The sequence below is a fragment of the Cydia splendana genome, chromosome 15 (genome assembly GCF_910591565.1).
Source record: "Cydia splendana chromosome 15, ilCydSple1.2, whole genome shotgun sequence".
In the NCBI taxonomy this organism is placed as follows: domain Eukaryota; kingdom Metazoa; phylum Arthropoda; class Insecta; order Lepidoptera; family Tortricidae; genus Cydia; species Cydia splendana.
Window position 1 is genome coordinate 11,761,784 of NC_085974.1, and position 15,805 is coordinate 11,777,588.

General features: G+C 37.1%; 1 protein-coding gene across 5 annotated transcripts in view; it reads right to left on the reverse strand.

The window, feature by feature from the left end:
- LOC134797646 (histone-lysine N-methyltransferase PRDM16-like) overlaps nucleotides 1-15,805 on the reverse strand; it is a 137,633-nt gene that overhangs the window by 22,365 nt on the left and 99,463 nt on the right. For all 5 annotated transcript variants that reach the window (XM_063769982.1, XM_063769983.1, XM_063769981.1 and 2 more), the window contains 2 exons: nucleotides 3,538-3,666; nucleotides 1,813-1,909 (listed from right to left, as the gene is read on the reverse strand). In XM_063769982.1, coding sequence (XP_063626052.1) covers nucleotides 1,813-1,909; nucleotides 3,538-3,666 — 226 coding nt within the window. The remainder of the gene's footprint in view (nucleotides 1-1,812; nucleotides 1,910-3,537; nucleotides 3,667-15,805) is intronic.

Genomic DNA, 15,805 nt, shown 5'->3' on the forward strand with positions numbered 1-15,805 from the left:
TTGGATGGGTGACCGTTTTTATAGATAATGGTACGGAACCCTTCGTTTGCGAATCCGACTCGCACTTGGCCGGTTTTTTTAATACTTAACGGAAAGTTGGCTACAATCTTTTTTTACTATTATTACTCGCTCTTTTAGTAGCCCTCAGTATTATAAAATTTATAGGTTTTCATGTTTTTCTTCCAGATAGCCACATCCAGCAAGTCGCATGCCGTACCTAGCATACACGCATCGCCGTAATGCGTGTTCACATAGGGCGGCGCAGCGTCGCGTTCGTCGCGATTTATCTAAATTAAACATCGCATGCGCGTGCCGTGTCCCGTGTCCCTGCCCTGTGATTTTGTTTATGAATACAGCGTGTACTCGATTAAATGAGGCTTGAGGTTCTGTAATGGCCGGCAGAAAATTACCAGTGTTTTCAGTTTTATTACATGCTCCGTATTAACTATTTTATTTGTAAATGTACCTTTAGGTAACGGTATGTTCAAAGTTGATATTTGATGTCGCGTGAAACGCCGAGGGGCAAATATTTTTTTGTTGTCAGAAACATATTTTTGAATATAATACTTTAGAGTTTAGTCGAATATTCTAATTTTCCTAAACTATTTTTCACAGACTACATGTGAAGCCGCTGACATTATCTAGCTGAACATATTAAGATAAGTCACAGAAAAAAAGTATTATCTTCTTAAATCACATGAGTTTCCTAAAAGCATGACTATAACTATTCCCGGAGTGTCAGTAGTGTAAAATAAGATCGACCTATATAGTAAAGTATGCCCACACTCGGGTCACACGTTTGACTCGGCAGGTGACTCCAATTACCGCGGGCCGCCCGAGCGTGAATCGTGATTCAACGTCAACGCACCCGCACAACTTACGTACAACCTACCCGCTTCAGGGGCAACTTTAGCGACACATACGAGTATTTACTTTCTAGTTTACGTTTTCCTGTACTTTTTATGAGAAAGCTTCCGATAAATGTGAAGTTCTCAACAAAGTAAGATCAGATTGCCAGTCAATAAAGAGCTACTGGTAAGATGCTGTTGGAAATCGTGGTAATTGATATAAGTGTCGTAAGAAAAGCTAATTTATCAGGTGAACTTTTCGGCTCGGGCTAGTAGAGTAGGCTACTTCACCTGGTTTGATCTCAACTATAGGTACTTAGTACTTGGATTTTGATATAGGTACATATAAACATTTGACAACATCATTGTTGTAGCTATAAATAAAGTCATAATATCTGGGAGACCACGCTTTGCTCGGAAAATATATAGAAACTCAAAAATGCGCGTTTTCCCACAGATAAGACCTAGCTAGATCGATTTATCGCTTCTGAAAACCCCCATATAGTAAATTTCATCGAAATCGTTAGAGCCGTTTCTGAGATCCCCGAAATATACATATAAACCAGAATTGCTCGTTTAAAAGTATTAGATTTATATTAAATATGGTCATAATTAACTTAATGAAAGTAAAGGCGTTATGTTCACTATTACTGTTTATATCAAATCAATTCTACTTAAACTTGTAAGCATGAACGAGCGGGGCAGTTGCAGTACAACGAAAATTATGCCAAAGAACATCTCACTCAGTAGATATTCACAACCCTAAGCTTAGAAAACCCAAAGAAGAAGAATAAGGTCTACAGGTATGGTGGTATAATGCCTCGTATTTATTTCTCAATAACCGCGAAATTTAAATTAAGTAAATTATTTATTTTGATTATCTGCTCTTGTACCTTTAAACTTTGGAGTACAAGGATCACACATGGGGCTGTGGTCTACAAGTATGTATGTATAGTGTACATACCAGCAGCTGCTTGCACATCCTGAAGTGGTAGAGGAGTCCGGGGGCCGAGGAGGAGCTCTTGCCCGGACACGATGTCTCGCGTCACCTTGTACCAAACCTGGAATATGGAGGTTATTTGTTATGAATTGAATACGTAGTGTTTCTGAAGAATTCCATCAAAGTGGTACGAATGCTACTGTTTTAATACTTTTTAAATGCTAGAACGTCGATTATAGGTCCATATTAGTCCGTGGTTTTGCCGCAAATCGTGCTCAATGGCGTGCAATAGTGATGGTGATGATGATGAAGTCAGTGGTTTTGCTTAGAAAATGATGGTTCCAAACAAAAAATTCGACTTCATAGCACAGTCGGAAAAATATGAAATAAACTCTTTGGTCGAATATTCTGCCTAATATTAACTAATTCACATTGTAAGCGTCCTGAATAAAATTATTTTCTTTCTTTCTTTCTTCTTTCTTCTGTTTTAGTAGTTTGGCTAAAGTATAAAATTGACGTTATTAGACATTATAACCGAACATAGAAAATATCCCATTAAAACAAATTTTATTCCAACTCCTGATTAAAATAAAAACGTTAAAACTCGTAATATCAAATGAAAATCTCAAAACCTTGACAGGGGTGACATATCATCGACTTTACAAGCCTATCCTGCTCTTTAAGCCACCAAATGAAAAGGATAGCATCATTAATTTCACGTTAAATATGACGCAAAACGCGACGGTGCGGTAGGGACGTTTGCTCCCCTTCGATTGACCGGAAACGGGACACAGTTGTTCAGGCGAACACCGATTTTCTGCCACCGGAAGTACCCAACGTTCTACATTCAAATTTGATTGGGGTAGTGACATAAAAGACGCAATAATGAGGGCTGCCGTGATAACGATTCGGCGAATAGTTCGTTGGGCTTTTTGGATTGTGATTATTTTTGATATACGAGGTCATTATGTATTGTATGTTTTTATAATCATTTTAAGACTTTTTTTAAGTGAAAGCTGAAATTTATTGTTCACTCGACTTTCAATCCGGACATTGGAACATTGAATCTGCGCCCGCCCTAATCTATTTCTTGGAATTAAGTACATATATGAGAATAAATGAGAATAACCTACCTAAGGGAACCGGCCGAATCCCAACAAGGCACGATTTCCCCTGTAGGTACCTAAGTAGTCTGTTTGGAAAACCAGACGGCGATAATTTTCTTTAAAACTTGGTTTAACACTAAACTTCGGAAGTTCGGAATAAATAAGGTAGCAGCGATTGCCTTTTGGATAGGTACCATGACTACTTGACTTGGCATGTAGGTAGTCATGATAACCCACAAACCACTTCAACTTACTACTAGACGGAGCACATACGTGATACGACAATCGAGGTCACCACACATAAGCGACCCCAAACAAATTTTGTATGGAAGCGCAACTGCTTATTTTTAGTTGCGCCCGCAACTACGACCAGTACTCGTGTAAATTAAAAATATTAACATAAATTTAGCTTTAGGGGTGTTACTGGGCTATTGTAGTAGGTATAAAATGTTGTAGGCTGGTTGTAGGTACCTAAAATACAACATAGTTGTGTTGCTCAAATCGTAGCATTTTACAAATAAAACTGCCCCTATTTACATATGTGTGGTGAACTCGTGCGCTTTGTAAGCGCTTCATAATACGTGTAGTCGGATATCACTGAAGTTCCAAAACAGGCTACAAAAATCATGTAAAACGATCATACTTGGCCAGCCAGCAGTAGATGCTGGACGTTGACGTCCTGCGGGTAGTTGGTGGAGCGCACCAGCTTCAGCCAGTTGGACTTCTCCGAGCTGCCGTCCAGCCAGCCGCGGATGCCGTTCTTGCCGAGGACCTGTGGAACACACTCATTGGGTTAATTGAATGAATGAATGAATAATATTTATTTCAGATTATTAATAATTCATATTCTTGTTAGTAATACACATAAGTCAACAGCGTTGGTTAGTAAACACTTAAAAAAAGAATACAGTAACTAAATTAAAATTAAAATCAATTAAATAATATAATAAGCCTTAAAATTAAATTAAATCCATAACACTAAATCACAACAATATTTTTGGGATGATACAACTCGATGTTGTGTCACAGAATAAATAAATAAATATTAGGGGACATCTTACACAGATCAAACCTAGCCCCAAACTAAGCAAAGCTTGTACTATGGATACTAGGCGACGATATACATACTTGTATAGATAAATACATACTTATATACATAGAAAACACCCATGACTCAGGAACAAATATTAGTGTTCATCACACAAATAAATGCCCTTACTGGGATTCGAACCCAGGACCATCGGCTTAGCAGACAGGGTCACTATCCACTAGGCCAGACCGGTCGTCAAATAATAGTATGGTTGTATGTATTTTCGCCCAGAAAAATAGAATAATTAATGGTAATCCCACTACTTTAGCCCCAAGAGGTTACATTGCCCATTCTTGAGAATCTATTTTGTTGTTAATTTGACGGTTAAGGTCAATGTTACCCGCTAAAGTAACGTCCAATTAGGGTAGAGTACGTCTAAGCTAACTATGCACCGATTTCAACTTGACAAAGTGAGGGAGTGTCATTATAAACGTGATTTCAAATGCCATGAGAGTTTGCTTGCTCCGACTCTACCCTTATATTCCTTGGTACCCACACAAACTATCTAACAACAAATTAAGGTAAATCGTAAAATAAGGGCACCCACGTACCGAGCAGAATTACTAAATAACTTAATAGTTACCAAAGCGCGACCATATTCGCAGACAAGTGGCCGTCCTTACAACGTAGTATCAGGATTTTTTTGAACTCTACCTATGTAACTTAATATCAGGATTTTTTTGTAATTTAACTCTACCTATGTGACTTAGTAATATATATTGTTTAATTTAAGATCCTATGTAGAGATATTTCAAAAAGTATAAGTGTCTTGGCATAGGTACCTACCTAGCTGTAAACTTATACTTGATTGAATAAAGAATAAAGGGACAAGTTACCTACGATAAGAGTGACGAAGGTGATGAAATTAAAAGAAAAATGTATGGGTGAATATCATTCATCCGACTTCAGAAAATTGTCATGTTAAATTTAGCCCATAAAATTTAATATTTTACCAACGGTCTGTAAATAATTAAATTATTCTTAGCTAATTAATGAACATTTTTGATAAATATATTGATAGAGGGATTTATTATACTCGAATAATTTGAATCAGGCATAAGTTACAGTATTTCACTATTTTTAAATAACCATTAAACGTGTTTTTATTTTTACGTTCAATGTTTATAAGTAGGACTGCGTGGATTGAAAATTACGCCATCTACCCGATTCACGTGGAACTTGCAAACAAGTAAGTAAGCCCCAAGAGATATGAGTGTCTGTGTCTCACAATGAATTACAGTTGATTACAGTAAAAATGAAATACATTACGCTGTATTTTATCAAAGATTTTATATTAAAAGCTAGAATAGATTTTATACGATGTGGTTAAGCGTAATGCTAGCAAAGCTACTCAAATCCAGTCGAATCTTACACACCAACAATAAAAAATAGAGTCATCAGATCAAAGTAAAAAAAAATAATAATTTGTAAACTCAAAGATAGCAAAAACAAACGTATTTTTGAATAAGACTAAAAATTTTACAACAAACTTTCCCAATTTATCATTCTCGCGGCCCGGTATCATTAGCGCCACCTCGCGGCACCTTGCGGCAACAGACATTAAACCGGACACCGCAGCGTCATGATAGATGGCGCTATTAGTCCATGTCGAGATGTAACGGGGTCGTCACAGCTTGGACATTTGTCACTGACCGCCCTCATTCGGGGATGATTTAATTTTCATAGGTGAAATTAATCGGCTTTTATCCGTCTGAATTGAATGAGGGATAGCTTAATAAAATAATATTCAGAATAAGGCTATCAGTGATGCAGGATTTATTTATGAAATGCAATATCTCTTATATTCTTTATTGTAGACATTTTATAATCTATAAGAGTTGCCTTAATATAAGGTGAGCGTGAGGCAAATTAGATTAGAGATTGTTGTTAAAATTCCTTTTTATTTATTTTAATCATCGAGCGAATTTCACACATTTCTAAGTTTAAATGGTCTTAAATTTATAATGATAATTACCTATCAAAAACTAGCAATTGTGCAAGTTGATAAATTAGGCGCCACACTAACATAATACAATAATGATAATCGCTTAGAAAATAGAAATACTGTAGACGGAGCTAAAACTGACATACTCCTAACATACAACATTATTATAAACCTAAATGGCATCATTTTATGCCCACAGCCTAAGTACAACTGCAGTATATATTTAATACGTCGACCGATAACCATCATCGTTACTGATCGATTCGCTAATGCCACGTTTCTCTTCTTTACCAATTGGACCATAACCTACAATTTACTAGACACTTACCTCCCCTGTTTACCTTCGATTGAGTCATAACGAGCCAGTTGAAGATGTGTACTTCCCTGATAGAGGGTTGTGTGTTTGTGCCGTAAAATTAGGGTTTTTAAGCTTGATCTATTGCCTCAATGGAACGGGGAGTGGCGGTGTATCGATTATATTAAAGTTTTATGTCTTCATGGCTTTGTTTGTGAGGTAAGTCGAGTGTCTTACTAGATAACGTTTCTTTGTTCTTGTTAATAGCAAAGATACATTGAGTAAGATGTGCCTATAGTCTAAGACAATTTCGTGCTTCGAATTTGACTAGTAAACGAGATGGCGCTGTAAGCTCCACACATTTTGCGCTAACTCTGATTGCCAAAAGTTGACGTTTGACAATTCAGTGACCGCAAAACATATGGCGCAGTACAGAGCCATCTGTTTTGGAAGTCAAACTAAGGGGCACGTTTTTTTCTTAGACTTTATATATACCTCTCTATTATAATCAATTATCTTTGTTAATAGCATTAATAACTGTTGTCAGATGGAAATTTTACGCTTGTTATGCTGTTGATAGGTAGGTACTACTGGTATATTCTTCCTGTAATAATTCCATTTCGAACCTAAGGAATTACATATATGTATGTAGGTATCCAGCTCAGGTATGTAATAATTACTTAATAATGTATTTTAACGAAAATTTACTGACACCATGTAACTAACAAAGATCTAACTTTTGAAATGTTGATGTTCTAATATTTATCTTTTTGAAATGTTATTTATCTACCCAAACAGTCAACTCATTCCAACAAGAAAGTTATTAAACAAAGCTTAATATCCAATACACCCGGCACTAAATTTACAACCAGCTCATAATACGTTTAAAAAAACACTAGGGATGTGCCCCTCCAAAGCGCCCCTCACAAGCAAACACTTATCAGAAAGACGCCGTCTATCATTACCTAATTTCTCGTAAAATTAAAAACGATCACTTTATCATGTCGGGAAAAATGTGAAGAAAATTACATGAAGAATAAAATGCATCTGTTGCGTAATCGAGTGACGATAGGATAGAATCTTTAGACAAGTTGTAACTTTTATGTGGATCGCGTAAGGTTGAAATCTGTTGGGATGGCACGGTTGGATGGTACTCGTACAAGTGAGGTATTAATCAAAAGGCAAGTCGGGAAACCCTCCTTCCGCGTCAGCGACAAGCCTTCCGCAGCATTTATCGTGTTATTAAAAGTGAAGCGGGTGCGTTGCGTAAAAAAGATAATTATCTTAGCCCTCGTCTTGGACAGGGTTGGCGGTTAGGTGAAATGTTTGATTTTCACTGTTTTTGTAATCCATTTTAAATTTCTTTTATTATAAAGCAATAACTTTACCTACTTTTGTGACATAAAAGCCATTATGTACATAAATGGAGTTGCGAATATTTGGGAAACAAATCATTTACCTAACCGTAAAATTTGGAGCGGCGGGGTTCATCAAGGAAGTTCATCAAAAGAACAACTACATAAACGATATTATCAAACTGAGAAGACTTCTCCGAGACCACGGGGACAACGCCGTCCTCGAAACGTACGAAAAAACGAAACGAAACTTTTTAACGCGATAAGTCCCGTTGTGCAGTTTGATAATGTTTAATAATCGTGAAAGTTTAAATCAGTGTTTTACATAAACAATGTCAATGCGGTTATGCGCCAAACAAATTAGATTTTTGAGTCGTAATTTATCTTAACTTAAATTTCTCCTTGAGGTAAGTGCTCTGAGTGCTTAACCCACCAACATTTCACTGCTAGTCAATACATATCGTGGCAACCCTGTAGGGCCGGGCGATGAGTTGCGGAGTGCCGGCGGCACATGCCCGCCATCACTCATCGATGTGCCCGGTCAAGGATGCCGCGACACTTGTTACTAACATACTTCATGCTCGTTACCTCCCCTAGCCGTTATTGGAGTTTGACCCAGCAGTGAACGTCAGCACATATAAATCGGAACTTAAATAATTTTAATAAGCTAAATATTGCGAGCATTTGGTAATTGATGTCTGCCATCAATCATGATTGCTGACCCATCGGCGACCCTCTAGTAGATAGATCAACATGAACTTGGAAATTGAATAGAAGAAGGTAATAAAAAGCAAATTTATTGTGAATTATATATGCATCTGTGTATTAGATGCTACTCACATGTTGGTTTGGTAGGAAATCTTAATATCCTTTAGCTACTCATTTATAAAATGACCAAAATTCTAACAGGCTATACTATGAGTAGATCAATAAGAACAATAATACACATTATATGCCATTAATGGTGGCTATAGTTTACTATTTGTTACGCCAGCGATGGGTCAAGGACGTGTCACTCATCAGCAACTTCAACAATATTTAAAGCAAAATAATGGCTACATAATAGACTGCCTTAAATTGCCTACCTAGGTACCTACATAAAATTTTGTAGAATAAAGATCCTTTTGTGAAATACTATAGCAATAAAACATATATAATCGTTCTTGATCATTCCTTCGAGAGCGAAAACAAGTAGTTCAAAAGCACTAATATGAAGTTGACCTAATTTACAAAAGTACATATATTCAATTTGTACGTAACTAACGTATTTATATAAACACGCGCTACATGCACTTACCCTTGTAATGTTCATATTTACTCGGCAACCGTTGCATTAAACCCATAAATTATCGTCAACTACATACCGCAGATGGAGTATACAAAGAGCTGCAGAATATTTATAAAAGCGGAGTAATTTAAACGAACCGGGGGTAGATCTCGCGTTCTGCGCTGCAGATCGCAATTTCCCGGAATACTCGGAAAAGCTACAAATGTTCCTGAGTCGTTCGCGCCAGAAAATTACATTTCATAAATTTTAGTGACGATCACGTTCTTGTGTTATCGATAAAATATGTTTTTATGTCACAACTATAGTGCGACATAAAATAGTAGAAATTAAATAAAATGGAAGTAAAAAAAAATCCATACTAAATTGTTGCCATGTTTAAATTCTCTCATTTATTTTCTACTATTTTATGTCGCACTGTAAGTTTGAATTTGTTATTCATTGTACAATCGGTACGTAAGTAGATACAGCTGTTTTGTCCAAACACAATTTTAGCAAATGGTTTTTAAGCTACTATCGTTAAAGTGGCCAGATAAATGCCATTTCTTTATGTGTTTGTTATTTTTTACAGTACCTACCTAGGTGCAATGATCATGACTATATTTTTATTAACATCTGGATTATAAAACCGTGGCTAGGTATATAATATAAAAATTATCAGTATGATCACCAACTGGCTAATTATTTAGGCAGTAATTTACCTACTAAATCATCTGTCAAGATGTTAAAGGCCTGATGATGAATTTACCTACTTTACGTTCACTTTAAACACACAAACACCTTGCAGCCTCCCTAGCTGGATTTAAAAGCTTAGATTTGCATTTTCCTTATTTCCATCGACACATCCCCATCCCTAGCCCTAACTGAAGAGCTTTGCGGTTGCGGGCACGCATGGCTGCGCGAATCATACGACTCGTTTCACAAGATAACAATTTGTGCGCGGGCTTATTTACCGCACCTGCACGCTTGCGCCGAATTGGGTACCTTTATGTAAATTTATATATTAAACGCTTTGATTTTATCCTGTCTCCGGTTGTTATGACACATGACTAAATGGCTATGAAAAGTCGGAAATTTTCAGTTAAATATGTAATGCATTTACAGGGTGGCCACTTTCTGGAAAACCGGGAAAACCGGGAAAAGTCAGGGAATTTCGCTAGTCATGGAAAAGTCAGGGAATTGTCAGGGAAATTTAATGGAGGTCGGGGAATAAAAATTGTCTCTGTATGTACATAATAAAATAAAAATAAATATATTAATTTTACCATCTGCAAACATTATATCTTCTTCTTCCTGGCGTTATCCCGGCATTTTGCCACGGCTCATGGGAGCCTGGGCACAGAATAAGTAATAGGCGGGGGTCCGCTTGACAACTAATCCCATGATTTGACGTAGGCACTAGTTTTTACGAAAGCGACTGCCATCTGACCTTCCAACCCAGAGGGGAAACTAGGCCTTGATGGGATTAGTCCGGTTTCCTCACGATGTTTTCCTTCACCGAAAAGCAACTGGTAAATATCAAATGATATTTCGTAGGTACATAAGTTCCGAAAAACTCATTGGTACGAGCCGGGGGTTTGAACCCGCGACCTCCGGATTGAAAGTCGCACGCTCTTACCGCTAGGCCACCATCGCTTCATTATATATCTATAATCTATGTATAATCTGCAAACATTATATATCTACTGTAATTAGTCTAACGCATTCACTGCCAGGGGGCGTGGCCTAGGAACAAACTTGTATGACGGTGGACGCACATTTGCGTCGGGGGCAGTGAATGTGCTAACCTGTTCACTTTAAAAAACCGCAAACGATGTACAGATTAGCCGTTTGGCACACGCATACTAGAGGTCAAAACAAAATTTTTGACCCGCAGTTCCTAAAAATATTTCCCGTAGGAGGGGAGTGCTGAGTCATTGTTTTTTTTGTATGCGAAAAATTTTTTTTTTTCAGAAAAGCTTTTTGAGGCGATTCTAAAACTATACCACATCATTACATTTCAGCCATTTTTTTTAATTAAAACAAAAATAATTTTCAAAACATACCAAGTTTGGGCTTCTCCAGATACGATATGGCTGATTTTTTTTTGTACAATATACCTCAAATGATACGTGATATCCTCATATCTAACCCTAATAAAGCAATTTAGAAAATAATTTCATTTAGTATTTTTTTTTAATTTTTCAATAATACTAAGTGATACAGTCCTACTTCAGTATCTATTCTACGAGACTTAATGGAACTGTACTGCAGATACGGTGCCTATTAATCATAAAATGATACGTAATATCCATATATCCAACGGGGTATACCTCTTTAACCCTACCATACACGATTGGTTTCTAAAAATTTTTTTTTCTCATAAAAAAAACAATGACTCAGCACTCCCCTCCTATGGAAATTTTTTTAGGAACTGCGGGTCAAAAATTTTATTTTGATCTCTAGTACAATAAATAATAATAAATAAATAATCGATTTGCGGTTTTCTATGAAATTGTAACGCTATATCCTACCACGGCGGTATATACAAAATAAATATTGAAAAAAAAATGATCCACGCGGCTCGTAAAGTGAGCATTACGAGCCGCGTGGATCATTTTTTTTTGTACACGGAGGAGCTACACAAAAAGATAGAAAATTTAAGTCCAGGGGGCCGATTTATGAAATTCGACCACTCGATTTCGTGTATTTCGTTAAATGATATCTCCACTACTAGGCGTTTAAATTCTACTAATAGAATTGAAATCGAGTGGTCAATACCACTAGATTCCCAATTTCTATCGCTCGCATCTCGTAGATGATGAAAATATTTTGAATTAGTCGCTTTTTTCAAATTTAATTTCCAAAATATCGATCCTAGAAGAAAAATTGTGAGGACCAAATTTGTAGAGAATCAAATTTCCTACAATTTTTGTCCTCACGGTTTTACTGTAAAATCAAAAATGGCCGAGTTATTCAAGAAAAACCGTTTTTCGAATATACACAGGAGCCTGATTCAGTCTACTTTTTGAATTTACACTCCCAGTGACCACCCCGACGGACCTACGAAAAAAAAATCCAAGAACTGATTATTCACGGATAGGGTCGGTTTTTTGGATATAATGACTGGACTAATTCAGATTCTGCAAAAACTCAAAAATGTATTCCAATTACATATTTTATATTTATTACATTTAAGATTATGGTCAGGGAAAAACTTGAAAAAACGCCTGGAAAACCGGGAAAAGTCAGGGAATTTTGGTTATAGTAAAGAGTGGTCACCCTGATTTACCTAATACCGTTTTTTAACTCAAGAGTGGACAGGACAGGTCTTTTTTGTTCTAGAAAGTTAAGAACACTGGTAAAAAAATAATGTAAATAAACTTTGATACAGGAAAAAAAAGGTTAGGTGGGAGTAGCTTTGATTGGCCGATTAAAGTCACATACAGGAATTATTAGGCTTCAATTATCGGGAACAGGAGTGACATTTTACCTACGTATGTACGAAATCATGTGCTTATATATATATATATTTTGAGAACTTCATCTGAGCATGCAGCTTCAGCTTCAAACCCGTATATTTGTATAAATGTAGTGATTAATACATAAAAACATAAGTCAAGCTGTCAAATCACCAGATCAGATACTCGTAATCCAAAACTAGACCTAACAAATCACTTATCCCAATCGCTTCCGTCGGTGAAAGCCCGTCGGGAAAACACGAAAAAGGCTTCTCTTCCGTTTTTTCCGTATCACCTCGGCCGTGTCTTGGACGGACGTTTCCGCCGCGTGTCTTCGGTATCAGCCCGGGGAAACATTGCTTCCGGAACTGTCAGCTCAGGCCCGGTCAAGATTTTATATCGCCTGTTTACCTTTGGCTCTTTGATCCATTTGTCTTTGTTTACTGACGTGTTGAGGGGAGATTATGAATATACTTGTTGAGCGGTAGATTAACAAATGAAGTCAGGGTTTAAAAAGTCTCCTACTTTATGTTATCGTTAGCTCACTAATAATCTGGTATAGTGGATAATTTACATTTTGCAACGACGAGAGTATGAGTAGTGAAGGCCTAATCCTATGGCTCAAAATTGCATTCTTAGAGTCAGAGTAAGTCATAATATTTTTCATCACACTTGCCAGGAAACAAATTTTATATTGTTAAAAACAAACTAAATTTTAAATAGTTATTGGACTGCCATCTTAGGCATTAATTCCTTTGACGTGTTACATTCGGCTTGCAGCCATGACCACGGTTGAAAAAATGAAAATTTTTATCATCTTTTGAAAATTGTATACTGTTAATTTACAGGCAACAGCAGGTAATAATAGTTAGTATGCATCTTGCGCGAAGCAGTAGGTATATGACTGTGTAATTATTTACCTACTTCAATCAACTCTCATTAGCTATACTCAAGCGTTATCCCCTCTAAATAACATTTACTTAATTACTTCGCTACCAGTCAGGCCAATTAGATTCGTAGTATCACTATGTATTAACATGGCGATAAGTTTCTTATCTAACTTTGTCATTTAAACGCAGCCAGTCACAAAACTCATAGGACAGGTTTTGTGACACGTCAATTAATTCAGATTACTGAACTTTAAAATCGCCAAACACCTTAAAACCCGCCGCCTTTAATGTATTCCCCATAAATTATCCACACCCGTATAGGATTTCACTGTTCATCATTGTCACTGCGTCCTGAACAAATTATCGAAAAATTATGACTCCGTTCTCTGGTCACGTTTTAACCATTAAACGGAGACAAAACGATCTAATTCCTGACGAAGCGAAATATCCACGAACCGGTGCTATCATTGCGCAAAAAATGCGACCAACCACATTATTAATACAATTTATAAAATCAAGTTTGCTCAACAATAAACCTTAGTGTGTGTTGAATAAAAGAGACTTTCTTTTTGTTGGGTGCACTGCTACATTTGTGGAAGGTGCACAATCAGTGGGTGTCAGAATGCGATGTCCCATTGATCTAGTATTAAGGCGCCCTATTGATTGCGACAAAACATCATTCGATTGTCCGACCAGCGCTGAATAATGCTCGGCTACCATTTGTGTGTTGGTTGTTTTGTTGTCTATTTTACACTAATTGGTAGCTCTGGAGGTCCAAATATATATACTACTAACATATTTGATACCTAGTGAAATGAAAATTAATCATTTCATCTCATCAACAAATATTCACGCTCATCACACAATTATAACTGGGATTACTCACCACCAGCTTTCTAGCCAGGCACTTCTCTTCACTACCGACAAGACTAAAGCTGTCGTTAATTATACTTGTTGCTTAAATTCCACATCCACCATGATTTTATTGCGTCACAACCCCGATATATCCGCAATCATAGACGCAGGAGAGTCACCGCTCACATCTGGCTGCGTTAAAATGGATTAACCAGAAGATTACACGCGAAAAAAACGCATAGTAGCGACTCTACAAAGACACCGCACCACCGTGACAATTGGCAGGATTACTGCTCCGAGTGATTGGTATCATGCGAACTGCGCGGTGTCGAATTTAGAGCATTCGTATGTTTTGGTTCGTGGGAGAATCTACAAAATACTGGCAGGTAACAGATAGATACCGCTGAAAGTTTTCTAGTAGTGGGGTGAAAGAGAGGGTTAGGTATTTTTATTTATTATTTTATTTGATATACTAGCAGCTCTTAGATCTGTTGCGTGTACATCGAAGCACTTATATTTCATGTTGGACTTTTTAAAGTTCTAAAATGTGTATCCAGTATGTTTTTGAAAGTGTTGACCGGCGGTGCACTAACAACAGTTTCTGGTAGAGTCTGGTGGTTATGTTTAAAGTTTTTAATTCAATATTCAGGCGGGTCTTTACATTTTTCAGAAATAAAAATAGTAAATACTTGAAGACTTACATAATTTGTTGCTATTGACTATTTTATCTAACCAAACCTTCAAGGAAGCGGGCTTGTTTTCACGTTTCATGTTAAGAGTTTTAAAATAATAACAATTGTTAAAGTTAGCTTGGCATGGACGCATCAACATCGCCTCTGCCGCGGCCGAGTGTAAACAACGCTTAACCTAACCCAATAACTGACGTTAGGTACACGTATCGCATTGCTTTCGAAGTATTTCGTTATTTTGTCTACACGGATGCTGGCGATGGTGTGCGACCGACTAGTTTACTCAGACCCTCACACGTTAGAAAGCTCAAGAAAATCGTTCTTTAGTTTCGGTGAGGTAGAGGGGTCCGCTTATAATGGTGGGATCGTAACATTGTGGTAGGAACGTGCCGTGGCTTCGAGTCCACGGGCTATTATTGTTCTGGCCAGCTCGGATGAAATATTGCCCCACTGTGCATGCCGCACTGTTTTTGCGAACGAATTTGTTGGGAAAAATATTAGCGGAAATAAGTAGCCGCGAAGAGTCGTGAACAAACTTTGCAATGAGACTTTCGTGTTGGTTGCCCGCCATGTTGCCTTTGCGACTTGCATGTAGATAGAGCTGTAATAAGTAAAACTTGAGAAATGTGGCGACAAACTTTTCTGACCGTATTTTATTACATAGTTATAACCACGATGTTCTTTAACAATAATTATCTTTAACAACAAACAATCCTCATTTAATGCATTCTTGATTGTAAAACAAGGTGCAAGATAAATCGCATAATATCAAGAATAAACCACTAAAATGATTTAGCAAGTAATTTCCAAATGCACCCTAAATATTGAGCATATTTCTCAAACAGGCGTATCGAGGGGAGACCGGGATAGAGTGACAATGACGCGGCAGCGAAGATAAATTTCTATCACGCTCACAGATTAGCTGCTATTGTGTAAGAGTGTAAGATTAACTGATAAGTGTCTACTTGTTAATAATAAGAGAAATGTTTACGAATGCCACTTACTTGCCGAGGGTGAGCCTCCCCTTTGTAATAATATTGAAAGATGTTTTTTAATTAATCAAATTT